At 34.1% G+C, this 19,103-nt stretch overlaps 2 protein-coding genes across 17 annotated transcripts in view; one reads left to right on the forward strand and one right to left on the reverse strand.

The window, feature by feature from the left end:
- The first annotated feature begins 1,663 nt into the window (after window positions 1–1,663).
- The window catches only part of LOC126762521 (uncharacterized), a 43,653-nt gene continuing 26,213 nt past the window's right edge, over window positions 1,664–19,103 (forward strand). For 8 of the 14 annotated variants that reach the window (XR_007667467.1, XR_007667468.1, XR_007667469.1 and 5 more), the window contains exons 1-4: window positions 1,723–1,959; window positions 2,021–2,137; window positions 2,270–3,286; window positions 15,232–15,403. Coding sequence is in view for 2 of the 14 variants with exons in the window: in XM_050479328.1 (XP_050335285.1) it covers window positions 2,041–2,137; window positions 2,270–3,198 (1,026 nt within the window). In the remaining 12 variants the exon portion in view is untranslated. Of the gene's footprint in view, window positions 1,960–2,020; window positions 2,138–2,269; window positions 3,720–13,164; window positions 13,182–13,437; window positions 13,453–13,505; window positions 13,672–15,231; window positions 15,404–15,487; window positions 15,862–19,103 lie in introns of those variants that run through there. The other 6 variants (XR_007667473.1, XM_050479329.1, XR_007667474.1 and 3 more) reach the window with 6 other exon arrangements.
- LOC126762517 (uncharacterized) lies at window positions 3,960–12,814 on the reverse strand. 3 transcript variants are annotated; one of them, XM_050479321.1, is made up of 4 exons: window positions 12,045–12,814; window positions 7,107–7,303; window positions 6,964–7,047; window positions 3,960–5,783 (listed from the first exon to the last, which is right to left on the reverse strand). In XM_050479321.1, the coding sequence occupies exon 4, from the start codon at window positions 5,660–5,662 to the stop codon at window positions 4,295–4,297; it is 1,368 nt and encodes a 455-aa protein (XP_050335278.1). In that variant the 5' UTR covers window positions 5,663–5,783; window positions 6,964–7,047; window positions 7,107–7,303; window positions 12,045–12,814; the 3' UTR covers window positions 3,960–4,294. The 3 variants fall into 3 exon arrangements, with proteins under 3 accessions (XP_050335278.1, XP_050335277.1, XP_050335275.1); XM_050479320.1 differs by having other exon boundaries at window positions 6,964–7,303; XM_050479318.1 differs by lacking the exons at window positions 6,964–7,047; window positions 7,107–7,303.

Below are 19,103 nucleotides of genomic sequence, written 5' to 3' on the forward strand. Positions count from 1 at the left end.
AATAGCAGATGTTCAGATAAAATGTATTTCAGACATCATCTTCAGTTTGGAAGTTAACGCCTATGTCCTCTTCATAACCCGTCTTTGAATTGATCGAAAATAATTGTTAATCTCTCTAATACTCAAATGAGAGCACACACTTTGGTTTGAGCGCCTGATAAGAAAGGTCATGTTTTGAAGGCAAGATTGTCATATTGCTCACAGAATCACTGATTAAATTTTGTTATTATCAGTGACATATCAGTAGATGTGATAAGTAGAGAGAGTCTTGAATTGATATTTAAATTCAATGTAGCATATAGTATAGAATCGAGAATCGTTTAAGCGTATGTACGCCTGATCAATATAAAATCAAAAACAAGCCTTCAAGGATTGATAACTTTATTATTTATCTCTTAATACTAATGAAAATATAATCATAGGATTAATTTAAGAGGATGCAGAAAGGCTTTAGGTAATGTTAGAAATAATATATATTATATATACATATTTTAAATTGGTCAATCCTTAACCCTTAATACAACGACTAGCATGTTCACACTATCTACTTTGTATACCTTGAAGAGGGTATATGAAGTTTGCCACGAAGTTTGAAACAAACAGAAGAAAGCGTCGGAGATCACAGTAATATGATCAGCGTGCCGAGCTGAGTCGATATAGTCATGTCTGTCTGTATGCACATTTGTATATATGTACACGAAGTATTTCCTCATTTTTTTAAATATCGATCTGAAACTTTGAACACGTTCTTTTCTCTCCAAAAAACTGTTGATATCGAACCACTATAGCATAAAACTCGAGGCTCTATGTTCCACCTAGGAACTATTGGAAAATATATATAGCAAATAACTGCCATTCAAGCTGAACAATCAGAGTTAGATCTTTGTATGGAAAAATATAATAATTTGACTTGATATTGTCACGAAATTTGGGTTGGACTACCGCCCAAGGCACCGGTAGCATCTCAGAAAATTCAGATTGGACTATTATTGCATATAGCTGGTTTCCATTTATGGAAAACTTTATTATTTGACAAAAAATATTTGAAGAAATTGTATAGTTCGGATCGCACAAACTGACCTATTAAAATCCAATTCTCGTATGGAAAACTTTTGTGTTTGAAAGGGTATTACATATAATTTCGGTCCAACCGACCTTAACTTTTATTTTATTTTTTAATGATTACATAATTTTATGTCACTAAACTGGCAACTCTTATTTTCTCGATACAAACTTGTGCTGTATTTATCGATAATTAAAGAAGACGATTTAAATCTCTATTGGTGAAGTTACCTAGCTCAAATAAATTTTTTATAATCTGAATTAAAACATTTCAAGGAAACAAATAAGACCTATGCATTAGTTGATATCACTCTCGAATTTGAAATTTCTCAACAATATTCCCAATAAATTTAAAATCGCATTTTTATACATATTTACCAATAACTTGAAGTAACTGAAAATTCCCAATTATAGATATATTTAGGACAAATTAAATTTTTAAAGGAAAATATTTTTTATTATTTTGACAATTTTTTTTGAATTCTATTAACATTTATCCATATTTGATGCAAAAACTTTAAGGCCGTGAAAGAACAAATTTTTCTCTGGCACCTCTGTGATAATTAGAATGAAAACTAAAATTACAAAACGGCAACGCCAGAAAGAGTTTTTTCGGATGTGGAACTCGAATATGTTGTTTTTGAGGAAGTTTAGAAATATTTAACACTGTATTTGCTAATACTTGTTTTATTTTTAAGTACATCATATCTTAGTTGAACGTAAAACAATCACAGATTCACTGAATTACAGTTTAAGTCCAAGTTTCTTTAATACAATAACTATGATATGGCATCACAATATGTGCATCTGTTTTTTAGTTGATACAAAATCTATAACATAAGTACTGTGATATGTAAATAATAACTAAGAAAAAAAATTTTATTTGTTGTGTTCGCAGTAAGTTGTAATTATTATATTTTTAAATTTTGAGTTAACACATCTTAATTACTATCAACAGGGCATACAATTTGATTCGATATGCCTAAATTTTTGAATGCTAGGAGTGAGAAGCGAAGACGCCAGAGAAGAAAACATGAAAATAAGCCAAGGTTTAATTGTTTGGATTCAAAACAAGGTATATACAAAATATAATAGGTAAAGTTAAATGTTAAAAATATGGTTATTAATTTTACCATAACACCAAGAATAAGAACCAATAGTAAAATATTGCAAATTGTTAAGTTTTAATTATTTGCTTTTATTGCAGAAAATAGCGCTAGAACTAAAACATGTAACGCTCAACCAAATGATGTAGTAAATAGTCAATCCGATTATGACATTCCCATAACGCATGTAAATTCTATGGATGTGTTGTCCCCGAAGAACAGTTCTACAATTGAAACCAGCAACTTTCAATCAATGGCTGTAGTAAAAAGTGAACCATTAGAATACAATGATGACATCTACTTAACGCAGCTAAACTCTAAGGATGTGTGTACCTCTAACCGCAGGAAGGTTGGCCAATTGACATATGATAAAGATCAAGATTTTCTATACATTAAGTCTGAAGAGATCGCTGAGGACAAGGATCTAGAAGTAGCTGGTAATGGCATGCTATACGAATTAAATGCAAGAAATCCGGTAGTACTGAATGTAAATCAACTTAATACTGAGTCTGGCAAACATACAAAAAATCATGCGTCTGAAATTGCAGTTACACAACATCTACAACTTCCACATTCTGAAAATTCAAAAATTCGAAAACAAAATACAATATCAAAAATTTTTACTACAAATGGCACAACAACCAACCGATTAATCCCTAAAACACCATATTTTTTGGAAATACCCGGAACGTCAAGCTTACTACAGAAAGCATCGAGCGGAAGAAAAGTGGCTTCTTTAAAAATAAACAAAACTCCCCATGCAAAAATCCTAACAAACTTCAGCGAAGGCACGAGTAAATGCGCTTGTCATTCAAATCCAATGAAAAACGTTGATGCTCATAGCAATTTAGAACTAAAGGATTTCTTTGAAAGAATGTTTGAGGAGACGCGCAAATTGAAACTCGAAGACCGTCAAACGATTAAAACAGAATTGCTCAAAGCAGTTTCTCAAGCTCAAGAAGATGTGGAGGCTGGAAAGTTTTGTGAAAGGTGCTATACAATGTTGGCACAACCAAAGAAGAGATGTTGACGAATAATTGTGGAAATCTCAAATTACTTAATTGATTTCCATACACGCTTACAAAAGTTTTGCGTTATCTGCCTGATAAGCATGCACAGTACGTAGCACTTTTCATTTCAGTTCAAATTTTAATATTTAATTCAATAATTTACTTATGTACACGTGTATGTACAATGAACCTGCACAAATTATTCACTGTTAGAATATTATTTTTTTACTACTTTAGTTGCACAGTTGGCACAGGCGTTTATTTGCCCAAGTTTCTTAATATGTTTGTGGTTATTGGCCTATTCTGGTGGCGTAGACCCGACAGTCATGGCTAATAGACGATATTCAGGGCTTCCTATGTTGGGGTAAAAATTAGATTTTAAAAATAAATTAAAAGTTGATAAAATATGAATCATTTTAATGTGTAAGTTTGCAGACAAGTGCTTTAGAGAAGTAAAGATGTTATGGCTCTATGCAAGGTTTAGTTCAAAGTTGTATAACACGAAGTACGCAAACACGACAAAATGTAAATTCTAAAACAATTTCTTTTATTAATTCTTTCTTATATTCTGGGTGTAATTTTTTTCAATCCGGTATTTGGATTTATCTCGAATTTTGGATAATTTTTATTTTATCCAGTACTTTGGAAAAAACTTAAAATTTGTTGTAAGGGATTTCAAAATAAAAAAAAATAATTCAAATGTTAATTAAACTATTTTTTAATGCAATATTTGAATCTCTTAACGAAATATATAAAATTAGTGAACAAGAAAAACAAAACATTTTGGATCTTATGAATGGAATATATTTTTTATTTGTGTAATAAATAAAACACCTTAACGTCGGCATTGCTTGCTATGCAGTATTTTTAGTTAAGGATTGAATAAAGTATCCTTACATTTTATATACATTTATTTCTATATTTTAGATATTAATTTTCTTGTAAAAGCAAATAATTATTCAATTAACCATTAATTAAGCATATATTCTATAATAATACTAAACATATTTAAATTTTTTTTACAAAAACTAAATCACATCAACATTTTAGGAATTAGTTTATAATTCCTCTTATCGCTTCTGCTCTTTAAACATGTCTTATTCAGTTGAATAATGCTTATTTCAGCACCGCCGCCAAATGTTTATTTTCACCTTTTCGTAATATCACCTCTAATTGTGATATTAGCCCGATTGCGCGGAAATTCTCCCTTGAAAGTGCAAACTCCTCCAAAGGCTTAAGGTGTTCGAGCGCCTGTGTGTAGGACGAGAGCTCGACATCCGCATGTTTGGTAGTACCATTTGAATTACCATTTGTACTACCACTATTACCATTTGTAGTACCATTCATTGTGGGTTTCGGCGAAGCAGCTGGTGTGTGGCCATTAGTACCATTTGATGTTGGTGTTGCTGTACCATTGAGTTTAATTGGCTTAACATCACAATCGTTTATTTCGCAATCGCTAGTCAAATCGGTTACGTTATTACCATTTGTTGCTGTTATTTCGCTGACCTCACCGTCATTGGAACGAGGTCGTTTCGCAGGCGGTTGTAGTATTGGGCTGGCACGATATGCTGGAGAGGCTAATTTTTGTAGCTGTTGCAGAGGTGGCGAATTCGAGGCAGGACGTTGGGGTTGTGGGGAACTATAATTACTATGTTGGTTTTGACGTTGATCGTAGTATCCCTCATAGCTGTCATAACCGCCATTGTAATTTGGTATTGGTTGACCATATGCGTCATATCCAGCATGGCTCTGTTGTTGATCCTTTAGCGATGCACCCTGTGAATCCTGATCATCATCCTCTTCATATTCACCATACTGTTGCATATAGTCCATATACTGTTCAGGTAGGCTTTCTAATTTCGCTACACGTTCAGCACTAGTTGGCGGAAAGAGATGCTGCAGATCTTGTACAATATCGGGAATCCACAAAGATACGCCGAGTGGTTTCAACTGATTGCTAGCCAATTTTTGTGCAAAGCCGCTTAAATGTGTCTCACGGAATCTATTCAGCCAACGATTGTCAGCGACAAATGAGGTTGAACCCACGAGTTGTCCTGCTGTAGCGGCTTTTTCCTTAATCATGCCGTGTGTTATGGAACCACGAAGTTGTGGATTCAAGTTCGCACGCACCAACCATTCATAAACAACTGCATTGATGTATGCACATTTGCGGCTTCTCTCTATTTCCTCAACCATTGCTTGTTGTTCGACAGCTTTCAAATCATTGGGTACATCTAGGCGTAGCGATGGCACAGCTGATGATGTTAATCTTCGGCCGCCTATAAGATTTGGATGAAAGTGTAGTGCACATACAACAGGCTTTTTGAAGGGTAAAATGCGATTGAGCGAAGCATGGCATGCCTGCTTCCAGAGACCATAGAATGGGTTTTCCGGGCGGGGGAATTGGAAGAACTGCAATTGTGGGCTCTGTCGGGAATTAGAAAGGCAACCCACGATGCAGCAACGTCTTATTGTAGGCATTTTGTTGTTATATTAATTGTTTATTTCTGTTTTAAGAATAATAATTCCTACTGCTTTGCTGATTTTCCTCTTTCGAATTTATGCGTTTTTGCTTTAATTTTTGAAGTCCGTTATAGAACAGCTGAAATGAGAAGAGTAGAAAAAGTATTGTAGAGTGACCAGAAAGAAATGAACATACGTTTTTAAGAATGTGGGAATATTAATAATAGTGTACAAATGTATGTAATATACATACGTAAGTTAAAATAAAATCTTAAGGATTCTATATAGATACACTCATGTCTTAATATTGGCAAAGCAACATATTTTTTTTTACCAAATGATAAATCCTTCATTTATATATGGTATTAATTCTCTTATTGAATTTTGTTAATTTTTTTATTGTATTTTTGTTTTTTTTTTAGTTTTTTATTTAACTTATTTTTAAATATTTTTTTTTTTTGAATTTATTTTTTTTTTTTATTTATTATTTTACTTAATTTTTTTTCTATAATTTTTCATAAAACAACTTTTACTATCTCATTTTATACAATCATTTTTTTGTATTATTCTCACATATTTACATATTTCTTTCCGAGAAATTTTAACATTTAATAGTCTACTTTTTAATCAATTATTTTTTTCTTTATTGTGTGATAGCAACAGTTGCCATAAAAACTGAGTAATCGCTATTACGCGCGAAATCTGAACTCTTCCTATAAAAAATAGCATCTGGGGAAACAACTGACAGGAAATTACAAAGACTGCTACCAACTTCAAGTTTTTATATGTATTGCCCGTACAAAATTGCTTAATGCATATAGATACGTATGTATGTACATATGTATGAACAAAGGCATTTATAAGTTTATCTGAAGGTATACTTTTCCTGAGAGTCAGTTTTTGAATTGTGGAAACACCCTGGGGGAGTTCCATACAGCAAAAGTTTTCAAACTACCGCTGCGAGCAGAGCAACAAATAATCACATTTACACTCGTACACTGTGGTGGTTGTAGAAGCCCACAAAATAAATTACAGATACTTGATATTCGACCAAAAGTGATAAATTATATCAATATAAAAGTAGGTATGTATGCACGACTGTAGCCACGAACTCACTGCGAATATGTACATAGTAAGTAGTACATACACATATACACGCAACAGTTATCGTTAAGACCCCAAAAAGAGAGTCGTTGTAACCGACGCTTCCCTTTTCAGGCACTTTTATCAAACAAGTATATAACTACTCACTGAGTGTATCCGAAACAAATCGATATATTCAGTTGTTGATAAATATGAAAGTACAAACATGAACATACTTATATTCCTTTTGAAATTCCACTGACTCGGCTGGTATCCCTAATTAGTATTGTTGCTTCGGCTTATAAAGGTTTTTGAGAAATCTGAAATTCGTCACAGGTAAACGGAAGTTATTGTACTACTTATAGGTATTTTTACTGACAGACAGCGCAAAGATGTTTCATTTCGATTGGGTACTTTTGTGTGTAACATCATTCCAACTAACATCTTTTTCGTATGCCATTGTGTTGACTCAGACAGCTGCCGAAGACCGAGTGAGTCAAGCTGAGTGAGTTGCTTATTTCTTCTTATTTTTGTGTCTCAACGATTAACTGTGGCAATGAAGATTACCTGAAATAACTGAAAATCAGGTTGATGGTAGCTATAACATATTATGTACAGAAGTCTATATATGCACAATCTGCAGATGTACATCATACATACACATTTATATATGTGTTTGTATATTTTTATGGTGCTGGAAACGGAATCGTGCCTAATGACAGACAATTCGATAACGCAGCACACGAAGACTCTCTCAGCGCCCAAAACAGCGTCGCTATATTTCTATAAGCTGACTTCGTTTAGCGATTTATTCATCGCGTTTCGAGTTCTTCTAAGGTTGAGTTACGACTTGAGGCTGTGGAATTTGTACTTCGATTCAAGTGGTTGTACATATGTATGAATGGCGTGTATGTCTGAGTACGAGAGCTGTTTGCCTTGTATATATCGATTTACATACAAACATAGAGCCAGTTGTAGTCTAACATTTCTATTGGCACTGTTGTAGCGCGCCTCTGACGCTCTGACTGTCTCATGCATAGTATGTATACAGACATATTTTTCCCCCAGTTTCCACTTTTGCCTCCCGATTAATGGGTATACAAGTAGTTCGCTTTGAACATTAAATATACAATTTTTCTTTTGAATTCGAAGTCGCTCGGTTCCCATGCTTTGCTTCTAGCGGATGTTCGAGTGGTTTAATCTTTCATCATATTTAGGTATGCTAGCGGTTAGTCTATAAATATGTTTGGCTGTATATGTATGTATTTGTATATATTTACTGGGTTGTGAACAGATGTCTTATCTGTAAGAAAGTTCATTTCATTGTTGGTCTTTAGCTATCAAATCACGTAATCCCAACTGGGTTGCTGAAGACAAGCTGGGGATTTATATTTATATGTATGTGCCAATATATGTACATACATATGTATGTGTTTGCATATAGGTTTATGTCTCTGTAACCGTTTTTTCTATAATAGCCCACGCTTAAGTCGCAGCTGCCAATTTTAGAGTTATAGAGTTTAGTTGCCCTACCTGAAATGTGTACTTGTGCCACACACACGTACAGATTTATATTGCCTGTTCCCAAATATAGATTTACAGGTGAGATTATCGAGAATTTTCTCAATAGCACATGTTTTTCTAAGATTTTTGCTTTAATTCGGAATTTTTTGTGTTCATAAATAAGCTGTAGCTTTAGTTTAAATTGAGCTAGTTTCACTATGTATACTATATTTTCTGAGATTATATTTTGGTTTGCATTTAACGACACATTAAAATTATAATTAATAATAAAATATTCTTATGTAAAAAACGGCATAGAAAATTTAGATTAAAAGTTTAAAACTAAAAAAAAAATAAAAGTTTAAAACTAAAAAAAAAAAATAAAAATAAAAAATTAAAAATAAATAAAGTAAAATAAGAAATAGAAAATAAATAAAATGAAAATTAAAAAAATTTATAAAAAAAAATAAAAAAAATTTGAAAAATATTTGGAAATTTAAATATTAAAGAAAAAATAATTAATAAATTACGAAAATATTCTAAAATATTAGACATCGAAAAAATTGTAAATGTTTCAAAATAGAATTTAATAATTCAAAAGTTTTAGTAATAAAAAAATCAGAAAATATTTTCCGGTAAACTTCACAAAAATAATAGAAAACAATTTATATACATATAGTATTTCATTAAAAGTCATTCTCCTGCGTTATAGCACATAATGGGGTTCCCTGATATCTCTCTCTCTGTATATACTATGCATGTGTTTAATATCAAAAATTATGTACAGATATAAATATATGTATATATAAACAACACCCAAGAAACTCCCCGAAAAAGATAGCGCAAAAATATCTGTATGTACATACATATCTACTATATAGACATATACAACATACTACATATGTACATATGTGTACATATATAGTGAGACTAGACTATTGGTAGTTATTGTAGATTATTTTATTTGAAAGCAGATGGCACCGATTAAACCAAAATGTTCATAAATGCGAAATAAAATGAAAAAGTGTCTATGAATGATGACTGGACTAAGCATTCCGCAGTACACCTACAAGAATATCTTTGCAATCTTGTGTTAAAGATCCCAGTAAGAAATTTGTTAGGTTTTTTTTTTTAACTTTAAATATGTACATATGTATGTACATAGTATGTATTATAAAAAAAAAAATTATTTTCGTTTAATGAAAAAAATTGTTTTCGATTAGAAGTTTCATGTAATTCCATTGAGTTTAAATCTGTCTTCGAAATCCCTTGGAAAGTGGCGAATCGAATAATAAATAGTGACCGAATGAAAAGTGGTCATAAAAATGTAATGAATTTCTCTTGCCATTTTTGACAATTATAAATTGCTTCGACAAGAGCCATAAATTTGTCTGGCGATTTTTACCATGGAAAAAACTGAAAACGAGTTTGCTTAAAATTTTGGGTATCCAGTAGAATCATGGCTACTTAATTGTTAAAAATGTTACAAAAGTCTTTTGAAGAGTCCACTTTATCATTTGAGTGGTACAAAGCATTCAGTGAAGGTCGTGAAGTCATCGATAACTTGTTTTTTTTTCATGATGTGATGGCCATCCACTTCTGTTAATGACGATAACATCGAACAAGTTAAAAATACAGTGCTTGAAAGTCGACGTGTTGGCAGCAGAGAGATAGAGATGCTTGACAACGTCATATTTTTTCGCAGTCCGGGTTAAATTTGATCAGATATAAATAAATTGTTATATATAAATTTGATCGGTATATGCAAAGTCTGTACTAAGTAGAGTTAAGCTTAACTTTAGAAACACTAAGCATTTAATTATTAATTGATTCCGAATTGATTTTCGAGTTTTTCAATACAAAATCTTAGAAGTGCAATGCAATATCATCAAATATTAAGCAGTTATATTTGAGAACATTATATGCATGAGAACGTTATATGAATATTATGTATAAGTACAAAGCAATCAATGTAAATGATTAATGTATTATGTGCTAATTTGACCTTTTCGATATGTATGCATGCGCACACACAATCTCAAGATACAAAAATGTGTTTGTGTGTATGTCAGTATGCTGTTGATTGTTGTTGGGATTAGATGTTAAAACCAAATGAGAGCAGGCTTTTTTTCCAGCTTCGCTTTAGCTTTGATGCATTCATTATATTGCTCTTAAGAGATTAATGATATATCTTCAAAACCTATTATTGTAAGGGTGGTTTTCGTCACCACTAATATGTGTTGGATTGTTCTTAACCCCTCGGACGTGTGTACTACACATTTTTTATACCCTGAATAGGGTATGCAAAATTTGCTACGAAGTTTGTAACAAGCCAGAAAAATGTGGGAGATTATGTATGTAATAAAAAATTTTATAAATATATGATCCGCTTAACGAGTCGAGCAGATTTAGCCAAGTCCACCACCTGTTTGTATATATGCGTTCTAGTTCATGAACTTTTGAGATATTGATCTGAAACTTGGCACACCTCTCTTTCTCCTTAAAAAGCTGCTTATTTGTCGGAACCGCTGATATCGGACCACTATAGCTTATAGCTGTCATACAAACTCACCGATCAATACTATGTCTTCGTATAGGAAACTTTTTTATTTGATGAGATATCTTCATGAAATTTGGCATGGATTGTTTTCTAAAGCAACGGTATTATCTCTGAAGAAATTGTTCAGATCGGACCACTATATGATATAACTGTCCTACAAACTGTTCGATGAAGATCAAGTTCTTGTATGGAAAACTTTTTTATTTGACAAGACATCCTCGCGTAATTTTGCATGGATTATTTTCCAAGGCAATGCTATAACCTCTGATTATCGGTGGGCTATATCATATATGTACATAGCTGCCTTGCAAAACGAGCGCACAAAATCAAGTTCTCTTTGGAAAACGTTTTTACTTGTGAAAGTTATTAAAGCAACCGAAGTTAACATTTTTTCTCATTTAATTTAGGTTAGTTATTGCTCATCGCTTGTGTCTTTTAGACTAGAATAAAATAGGATTTTTCTATACGTAATACTTTATTGATGATTTTGGATGACTAATAACTGTTCGAACTCGTTAGTATTGCTATAAGTCTTGATTGTTTTTATTATATTTAGTGTTCTAAATCATTAATAACGGATTTTGAACGTCTTTAAATACAGTTAGTAAGCACTCAAAATAACTGACATACAAACATATACTTTGTCCATTTGTCATGCTACTTATTTGGCGCTAAAGAGTTTTTTTTACTGTTTTATACAAAAACAATTCTCCATTAGTCACTTTGCAAATGACAAATCCGATTCCTAAACAAATGACATTTATCTGTTTAATAGTAAGTATATCTGTATAACACTTCAAAAAGAGCATATCAGAAATATTAAAAAAAAAGAAGAAATGCTTGTTCTTATTTTCAACAATGCTGCTCTCATAAGAAAGTCAAGTAGTCAGCCGGCTTTCATGCTTACTGCTTGCGAAATCTGAAATATCACGCACCAAATCACAAACAGTTGTCAAACGAAGCACTCACACACACACACACACACAAGCGCAACAAAGTTTATGTCGCTTACAATATCAGCTGTGCGAAACACAAATATAAACAACAACAAACACTTAAAAAAGCGGTAGCTGTAATAACGATAATAATAACAAGTAATAAAACGCAGTGAAATACGTAATGACAACAACAAAACAAAACCGCGTCTTAACGCATACAAACTAATTAATATGCATGTGTGTATGCATATCTACATATATGTACATATATGTATGTATGTATGTATGAAAATATTCACATATGATTGATAATTACCTTGTACGTGCACACACACACACATCAGCACAATTCTCAAGACCCCGTCTCTTGTCTGACTCGTTTCGATAGCCTCGTTGTCGTATCCACTCAGCGCGCTCTTGCGTTTTTTTGCGTGACCGTTACACACGTACACAACACGCCGGCTTTTGTATGTGTATTGAGTAAATTTCAGGTGTCAGTGGACACAATCTCCTATAGCCGACGTCGATAGATCCCAACACACCAAGTATACTTATAATGTCTATATATTCGAGCGGTCTTCACGCGCTGGCCTCCGTTTGCGATATGACGATTATTTTTTCTTTATTTTTTTTTACTATTTTAAGAACCACTTTCGCAGCGCTACTATTATGAACGCACGTAAATATATATTTGTCAATGCTAATCAATGATTACTTTCTGAATCAACTTTTATATCCAGTAAAGCGCGCGTCACACAACAAACAAGCTGTTCCGTAGTATTTTTTAAGCGTTCGAAATCAAAGCGTCTTTGCGAGGAATAAAAACAAAACACTCCACTCACTATTATTCAAGTTAAACAGCAGCTAAGGCGAGAGAGCGCCAACGTTCTTCTGTGTTCTATGTTCTTTGAACGCCTAGTACCAAGTACAGCACAAATATTAGATACTACAACAATAATAATCACACAAGTATCGTATAGAATAGTAGTGAAAAAAGTATAATGATACTACACCATCAGCGAGGAGAAGAGCGCGCTGACAAAATTACAAACGTTCAAAGCGACTGCTCAGCACTAAATGAAACGTACGTACAACCGACTTGGTGGTCGAGGTCTCGTGCGCCCCAAAATAATACTCGTTTTTCCCATACGCGTATATAGACGAAAATCCTCCAAGCATAGTGTGGCCCGGCATCCGTAGTCGTTAGTCGTGAGTCGTCAGTGCCAAGCGTTGTTCGATGTATAAGCACAAAAACAACTCTATACAATATGCACACAAACACACACACGCACACACAAATACCCTGTGTATATATGGTATTATACACTCATACCGTGGAGGGAAGTTTGTATGAATGACTGACTGACTGCTGCATAGATGGTTGCTTGGTTGGGATGGTTTGTTGGTCGCGTTCACTGTGGTTGCTGGGACGAAACGCTTAGAGGTAGACTAGGTAAGGCAAAAAAACACTCAGGCAGCACAAAGGCTTATGTGCGGTGCCAAGGTAAGAGGTAAGCTGTAGATGCATACGACGAGTTCGTTGTGTCGTCGGTAGTATACTCGGTAGTTTTGTACGATGTTGTCGATGACGCTGCGATGCGCAGCGACTTAAGCAGAAGAAGCAGCAGAACCCAACTGAAAGACTGACTACCTACGACGTCTATACGGGTTGCATCAGAAGAAATGGAGGCGTTCATAACAGCAACAACAACAACAACAGCTGGGTATGTTGTACGTCTTTGTATGGTTGTTGTCGGTATTGATGATGATGTTGTAGAAAAAGTCGGTGAATACAATCAAGCTGTTAGTGATGTCGCTAGCATGACTCGTCGTAGTCTACATTGCCGTCATCGTATCGTATCGTCGTTGTCGTCTTCAGTCAGTCAGTCAGTGGTGGAAAGTAAACAAAAGCTATTGAGACCCAGCCGTGAGGCCATCCATCGGTGAGTTATACTTATGTACATAGTTCGTTCCGTAGCGTCGCTTTTATGGTATATTGTGATAGAGATAGAAAGGTTGGTTGGTTAGTTCGTTGGTTGTTTTTTTTTTTTTTGGCTGCTTGCTGCTTCAACGTTGAACGTCGAGCTCGCTGACAGTCGTTTATTCGATCATCTCACCTGGCGCGTCGCTTGGCTTGCTGGTTTTTTCATTTCTTCTTTGCTTGTACGGCTCGCTACCTTCTATGGTAGTTTATTATGAGCTACCTATCTATGGTTATTATACTCGAGCTCGTTTCTGTGTTCACTTCTAAAAACTTTGCGACGACTTTGTGAATAGCGCAGTTTCCAAGGCTTTTGGTTTCGGGCTTTGAAAGTAGTATAACAACTCGAGCGGTAAGTGCTAGCTAATGCACATGTTTACATGCAGAGGCAGCTATAAGCAACCCACTTACAGATGCTGGTATTAGTATATAGCACATATATGTACATATATATGCTTGAGAGTACTTAAACGGGTTCGTTGGTCCACAAGGCTACCAGCAGAAAACTCATATGCACGGCACTTCAACTTTCAGAAATTTATTTTTACACGCGCATACCTGCTAATTCTGATGCCTGAAGTCATTTCGAGAAATTATAGCAACCTGAGAGGTGTATTCATGTAGATGTTTGCATATATACTACTGTATATATATTCTGTATGTATTCGATTTCGTGTATCTGTTGTGAAGCCGTTGAACTGCGCACAGCGCACATTTGTCGAGGTTGCCTCAGCCGTTTTGGGTCTCCACGCCGACAAGCGACAGTCGAGAGCCGACTACTGACGACCCACACGACTGGCGTCCGTTGCTGCTAGGGGCCGTGCAGCGCAGTGAGAGCGACTTTTAGTCGAACATTTTGCTTGGCGTACAAATACGCCCTCATATCATGACAGACCCACACCCACACCCACTTACCATATATACATTTTGTTAGCGCCTCTGTGCTTTATACATATACTATGTACAAATATTTATAAAACCATTTTATTATACGCCAACATTCACATTTAGGGATCCTTTTATTTATGATACTATGGCATAATAAAAGCTGTACGAAGTTGTCGGGTAAGTTTTAGGGCACGGGTCTATAAAAAGCACAATATGCGAGCGAGGCGAAAACAGCTCGTGTTAAGGAGCAAGGAGGGGTTTTGTGTGGTGTTGTTCTATGTGTATGTGTGTGCGTGTGTGGTGAATTGGTATTGGTTAATATAAAAATGCATCTGTATAAGTTTACTGTTATTTCAAAATGTATATGTGTGTTGAAACCGTTTTTTAACGGTATTGTTTCTGCATTATTCATTTCAGCAAAGGGGAGAATCTATAAATTAAATTATTTATAGACATCACAGTGGGCATAGAGTTCAAATCAGGATATTAAAGGAGGAAAGTTGGTTGTGGTTATGTAAATTTATGCATTTAAATAGTTTTGTGTTAAAATTTTTTCCGGCAAGTTACTTTTGAGCTACCTTATTTAATATTTCTGATTTAATTTTTTTTATTTCCAATATTTTTTTCGTTGCAGAGACTTCAAACGAGCTGCAGTTCTTTACTGGCGTAGACACCGCGTACGCGGCTATAGCAGGAGCCGAGCTGAAGTTATACTATATTCGAAAAGGGGACCATTGATGATTTAAAATGCTGATATCTCATTTCATAACTTGACCATAACTGTTCCATAACGTCCCAGAAAATAGGTGAGTATTTACTATTTATAAAATTCTCTAGTCGTTTAGTAGAAATTTATCGGTTAATATAACTCTGAAACCCTTCAATTTTAGATGTATGACATACATATGTATAAGTACATAACTAAAAGCTTAGACCTGAGAAATTCAGGTTTTCTTGCTTTCTTCAACTGTAAATACTCAGTGTTAATCCCAACCAATAGTCAGATGTTAGACTATGAACTCATGAGTGCTCATGAAATTGCTAGCCAGCCTAAAGAGTAGCTTTCATTAACCTTTGACCACCACTATTGAATTGGCGATTACGTGCTAGATCGAATGGATTCTATTGCTTAAAGAATAACAAACGAAGATCAAGGCTCATGTGATCTCATGCCTGTGGATCACAGTATTTATTTAGGACTTGTTAACGTATAGTGAGCTCTAAGTCAAAACCGATATATCTATCGTGGCGATCGACGTAGAATTTTGAGATAGTTCTTGATAACTAACTGTTTAATAGGACGTTGCAGATATGCAATATTTATATATTATGCCAATCCCGAAATTTCGTAGATTCCTGTAATTGCCAGTTTTTTACAATTGGTCGCGAAACTCGGGATTGGAATTTCGGGATTTTTTTGGAAGAAATTTTGCGATTGAAAATTGTTTTTTATCAAAAAAATAAATAAATAAATGAATTTACCAGATTGTCATTTATTTTCTATTGGCCCCGAACACTCGGAATTGTAATTGCGAGATTTTTTTTTGAGGAAATTTCGGGACTGGAAAACAATTTTATTAAAAAGAGTTAAGTGCACCAGACTAGCATTTCTTTATTATTGATCTCGAATTTCGAGTACCGAAAAATTGTAATTCACAACATTAAATTAAATTCAAAGTTGGGATTGCAATTATTTTTTGTATTCAGCTTTATTAAAAACAAATTCGAAATATCGGTATTAAATGGCATTTTTAAGATGTTTGTAATTTTCAGTTTGTTATTAATTGTAATTTAACAATTGTTGTGTTAATTCTCATATCCCAAAGTTACGCTATTGGAATTTCAAACTTACAGATTCTTTTAACTGTCTTTTATTTACTACTGATCCCGAAATAAAATGACATATGCTACATACCTGCAATTTGGAATTACAATTTCGGAATGTAAGGACTTAATATTTTTACTAATCCCGAAATTTCGGGATTGCAAAATCGGGATTGTATTGATACATATACATATGTACATACATATGTTTTGAGGAAATTTCGGGGTTGTGAAACTAATTATATTGGATTGCCATTTATTTATGTATTATTGATTACGATTTCGGGATTCCAATTTGTTTTTTTTTTTATAAAAAAAGTTGTTTATAAGATACTAATTCCAAATTTTGGGATTTTATAATTCATTTGCAAGTATTTCATACTTTTTAGTTTGTTATTATGGGTTCCGAAAATTCAGAATTGTGCTTTAGCATTTTTTATATTGATTCTAATATTTTGGTTCCGAAATTTCCAAATTTTACATTCTTGTAATAGCCATTTAATTACTATTGGACCGCATTTTCAATTTTTTATGCTTGGAGGAACACTGTTTTATCACTAATCCCGAAATTTCGGCATTGTGAAACGACATTTGCTATACTCCTGCGAGTATCGTAAAATTGATATTACAATTTCGTAATTTAAGCAACATTATTTCTTAGAAATCCCCAAATTTCGGGATTGAAAAGTCGTGATTGCTGCACATGAGGAATTTTGTTAGTTTTTTGAATGTAAAGGACAATATTACATCACTAATCCCGAAATTTCTTATATGACATGATGAGAAAACAAGTAAGGAAGGGCTAAGTTCGGGTGTCACCGAACATGTTATACTCTCGCATGATAAAGTGATAATCGAGATTTCATAATACGTCATTTACATATTTTTCAAATACCGTATTTTTGTAAAGTTTTATTCCGCTATCATCATTGGTTCCTAATGTTTATACTCGTATTATACAGAGAAGGCATCAGATGGAATTAAAAATAGCGTTATATTGGAAGAAGGCGTAGTTGTGAACCGCCCCATATTTCGTACATGTCATCAGGGTGTTAAGAAAATATTACATACTGAATTTCATTGAAATCGGTGGAGTAGCTCCTGAGATATGGTTTTTGGTCCATAAGTGGGCGAGGCCACGCCCATTTTCAATTTTTAAAAAAAGCCTGGGTGCAGCTTCCTTCTGCAATTTCTTCCGTAAAATTTAGTGTTTCTTACGATTTTTGTTAGTCGGTTAACACACTTTTAGTGATTTTCAACATAACCTTTGTATGGGAGGCGAGCGTGGTTATTATCCGATTTCTTCCATTTTTGAACTGTATATGGAAATGCCTGAAGCAAACGACTCAATAGAGTTTGGTTGACATAGCTATAGTAGTTTTCGAGATATGTACAAAAAACGTAGTAAGGGGCGGGGCCACGCTCACTTTTCCAAAAAAATTATGTCCAAATATGCCCCTTCCTAATGCGATCCTTTGTGCCAAATTTCACTTTAATATTTTTATTTATGGCTTAGTTATGACACTTTATAGGTTTTCGGTTTTCGCCATTTTGTGGGCGTGGCCTTGGGCCGATTTTGCCCATCTTCGAACTTAACCTTCTTATGGAGCCAAGAAATACGTGTACCAAGTTTCATCATGATATCTCAATTTTTACTCAAGTTACAGCTTGCACGGACGGACGGACGGACAGACAGACATCCGGATTTCAACTCTACTCGTCACCCTGATCACTTTGGTATATATAACCCTATATCTGACTCTTTTAGTTTTAGGACTTACAAACAACCGTTATGTGAACAAAACTATAATACTCTCCTTAGCAACTTTGTTGCGAGAGTATAAAAAAATCCATTATTTGATACTTTGGAAACCGAAGATTAATTACTAATTTATAAAACGTAGTTCTTTGTTGCTTATAATCTCACCCTCTAAATAGCAAATCTCATTTTCTCTATTAAAATCTCAAATCTATTTTCTGTCAGAAACAACAAAAAACTTCCCAACATATGCCAAACCATTGTTAGGAAAACATCTGAAATTGATTTTTTTGTTAGATAGTATTCTCTACAATTTATTTGAGGTGTGGACCCACCCCAGTACATTTTCTGATTGTGCACACACAGCGCTTTCATAAGGCCTGTTGTCATTGCTCTATACACACAAACAAACTATATACATATTTATAAAATATATTTGAACATGTGTTAGCACATTCCCCTATTAAGTGCATAATTCTATTATATGTGTTGTTGCTGTGAGCATGCTCGATCCGTAAACTTTTTATATCGAACACGGTCGTATTATACGGACGAGGGGTGTGCCAAATTCATTCAACCCAATGAGCTGATGAGCAAAAATGCAGTATCTACACTCTAAAAAAAGAAATATTCAATGCAACCCTTCGGGGACTTATAGCAGCAGTGGTTCAAATACCCCATGAGCAATGATCCCATTCTTGAATGCTCCTACAACGTACATACCATAGTGTCAAATATATGTACGCGCAGAGCAGAGTCTACTTATACCAGCAGACCAACAGACATACTAACAAATATACATACAAGTATTGTAGATATGTCTGCTTCCCTGCATCGCTGCCTTGGCTTTATATCTGCTATACAGCTGGGGATTATCGTCGTCAGCATCATTGCCCAGCTGCCATTATTGTATGAAAATCGAG

The sequence above is a fragment of the Bactrocera neohumeralis genome, chromosome 6, assembly GCF_024586455.1.
Source record: "Bactrocera neohumeralis isolate Rockhampton chromosome 6, APGP_CSIRO_Bneo_wtdbg2-racon-allhic-juicebox.fasta_v2, whole genome shotgun sequence".
NCBI classification, from domain to species: domain Eukaryota; kingdom Metazoa; phylum Arthropoda; class Insecta; order Diptera; family Tephritidae; genus Bactrocera; species Bactrocera neohumeralis.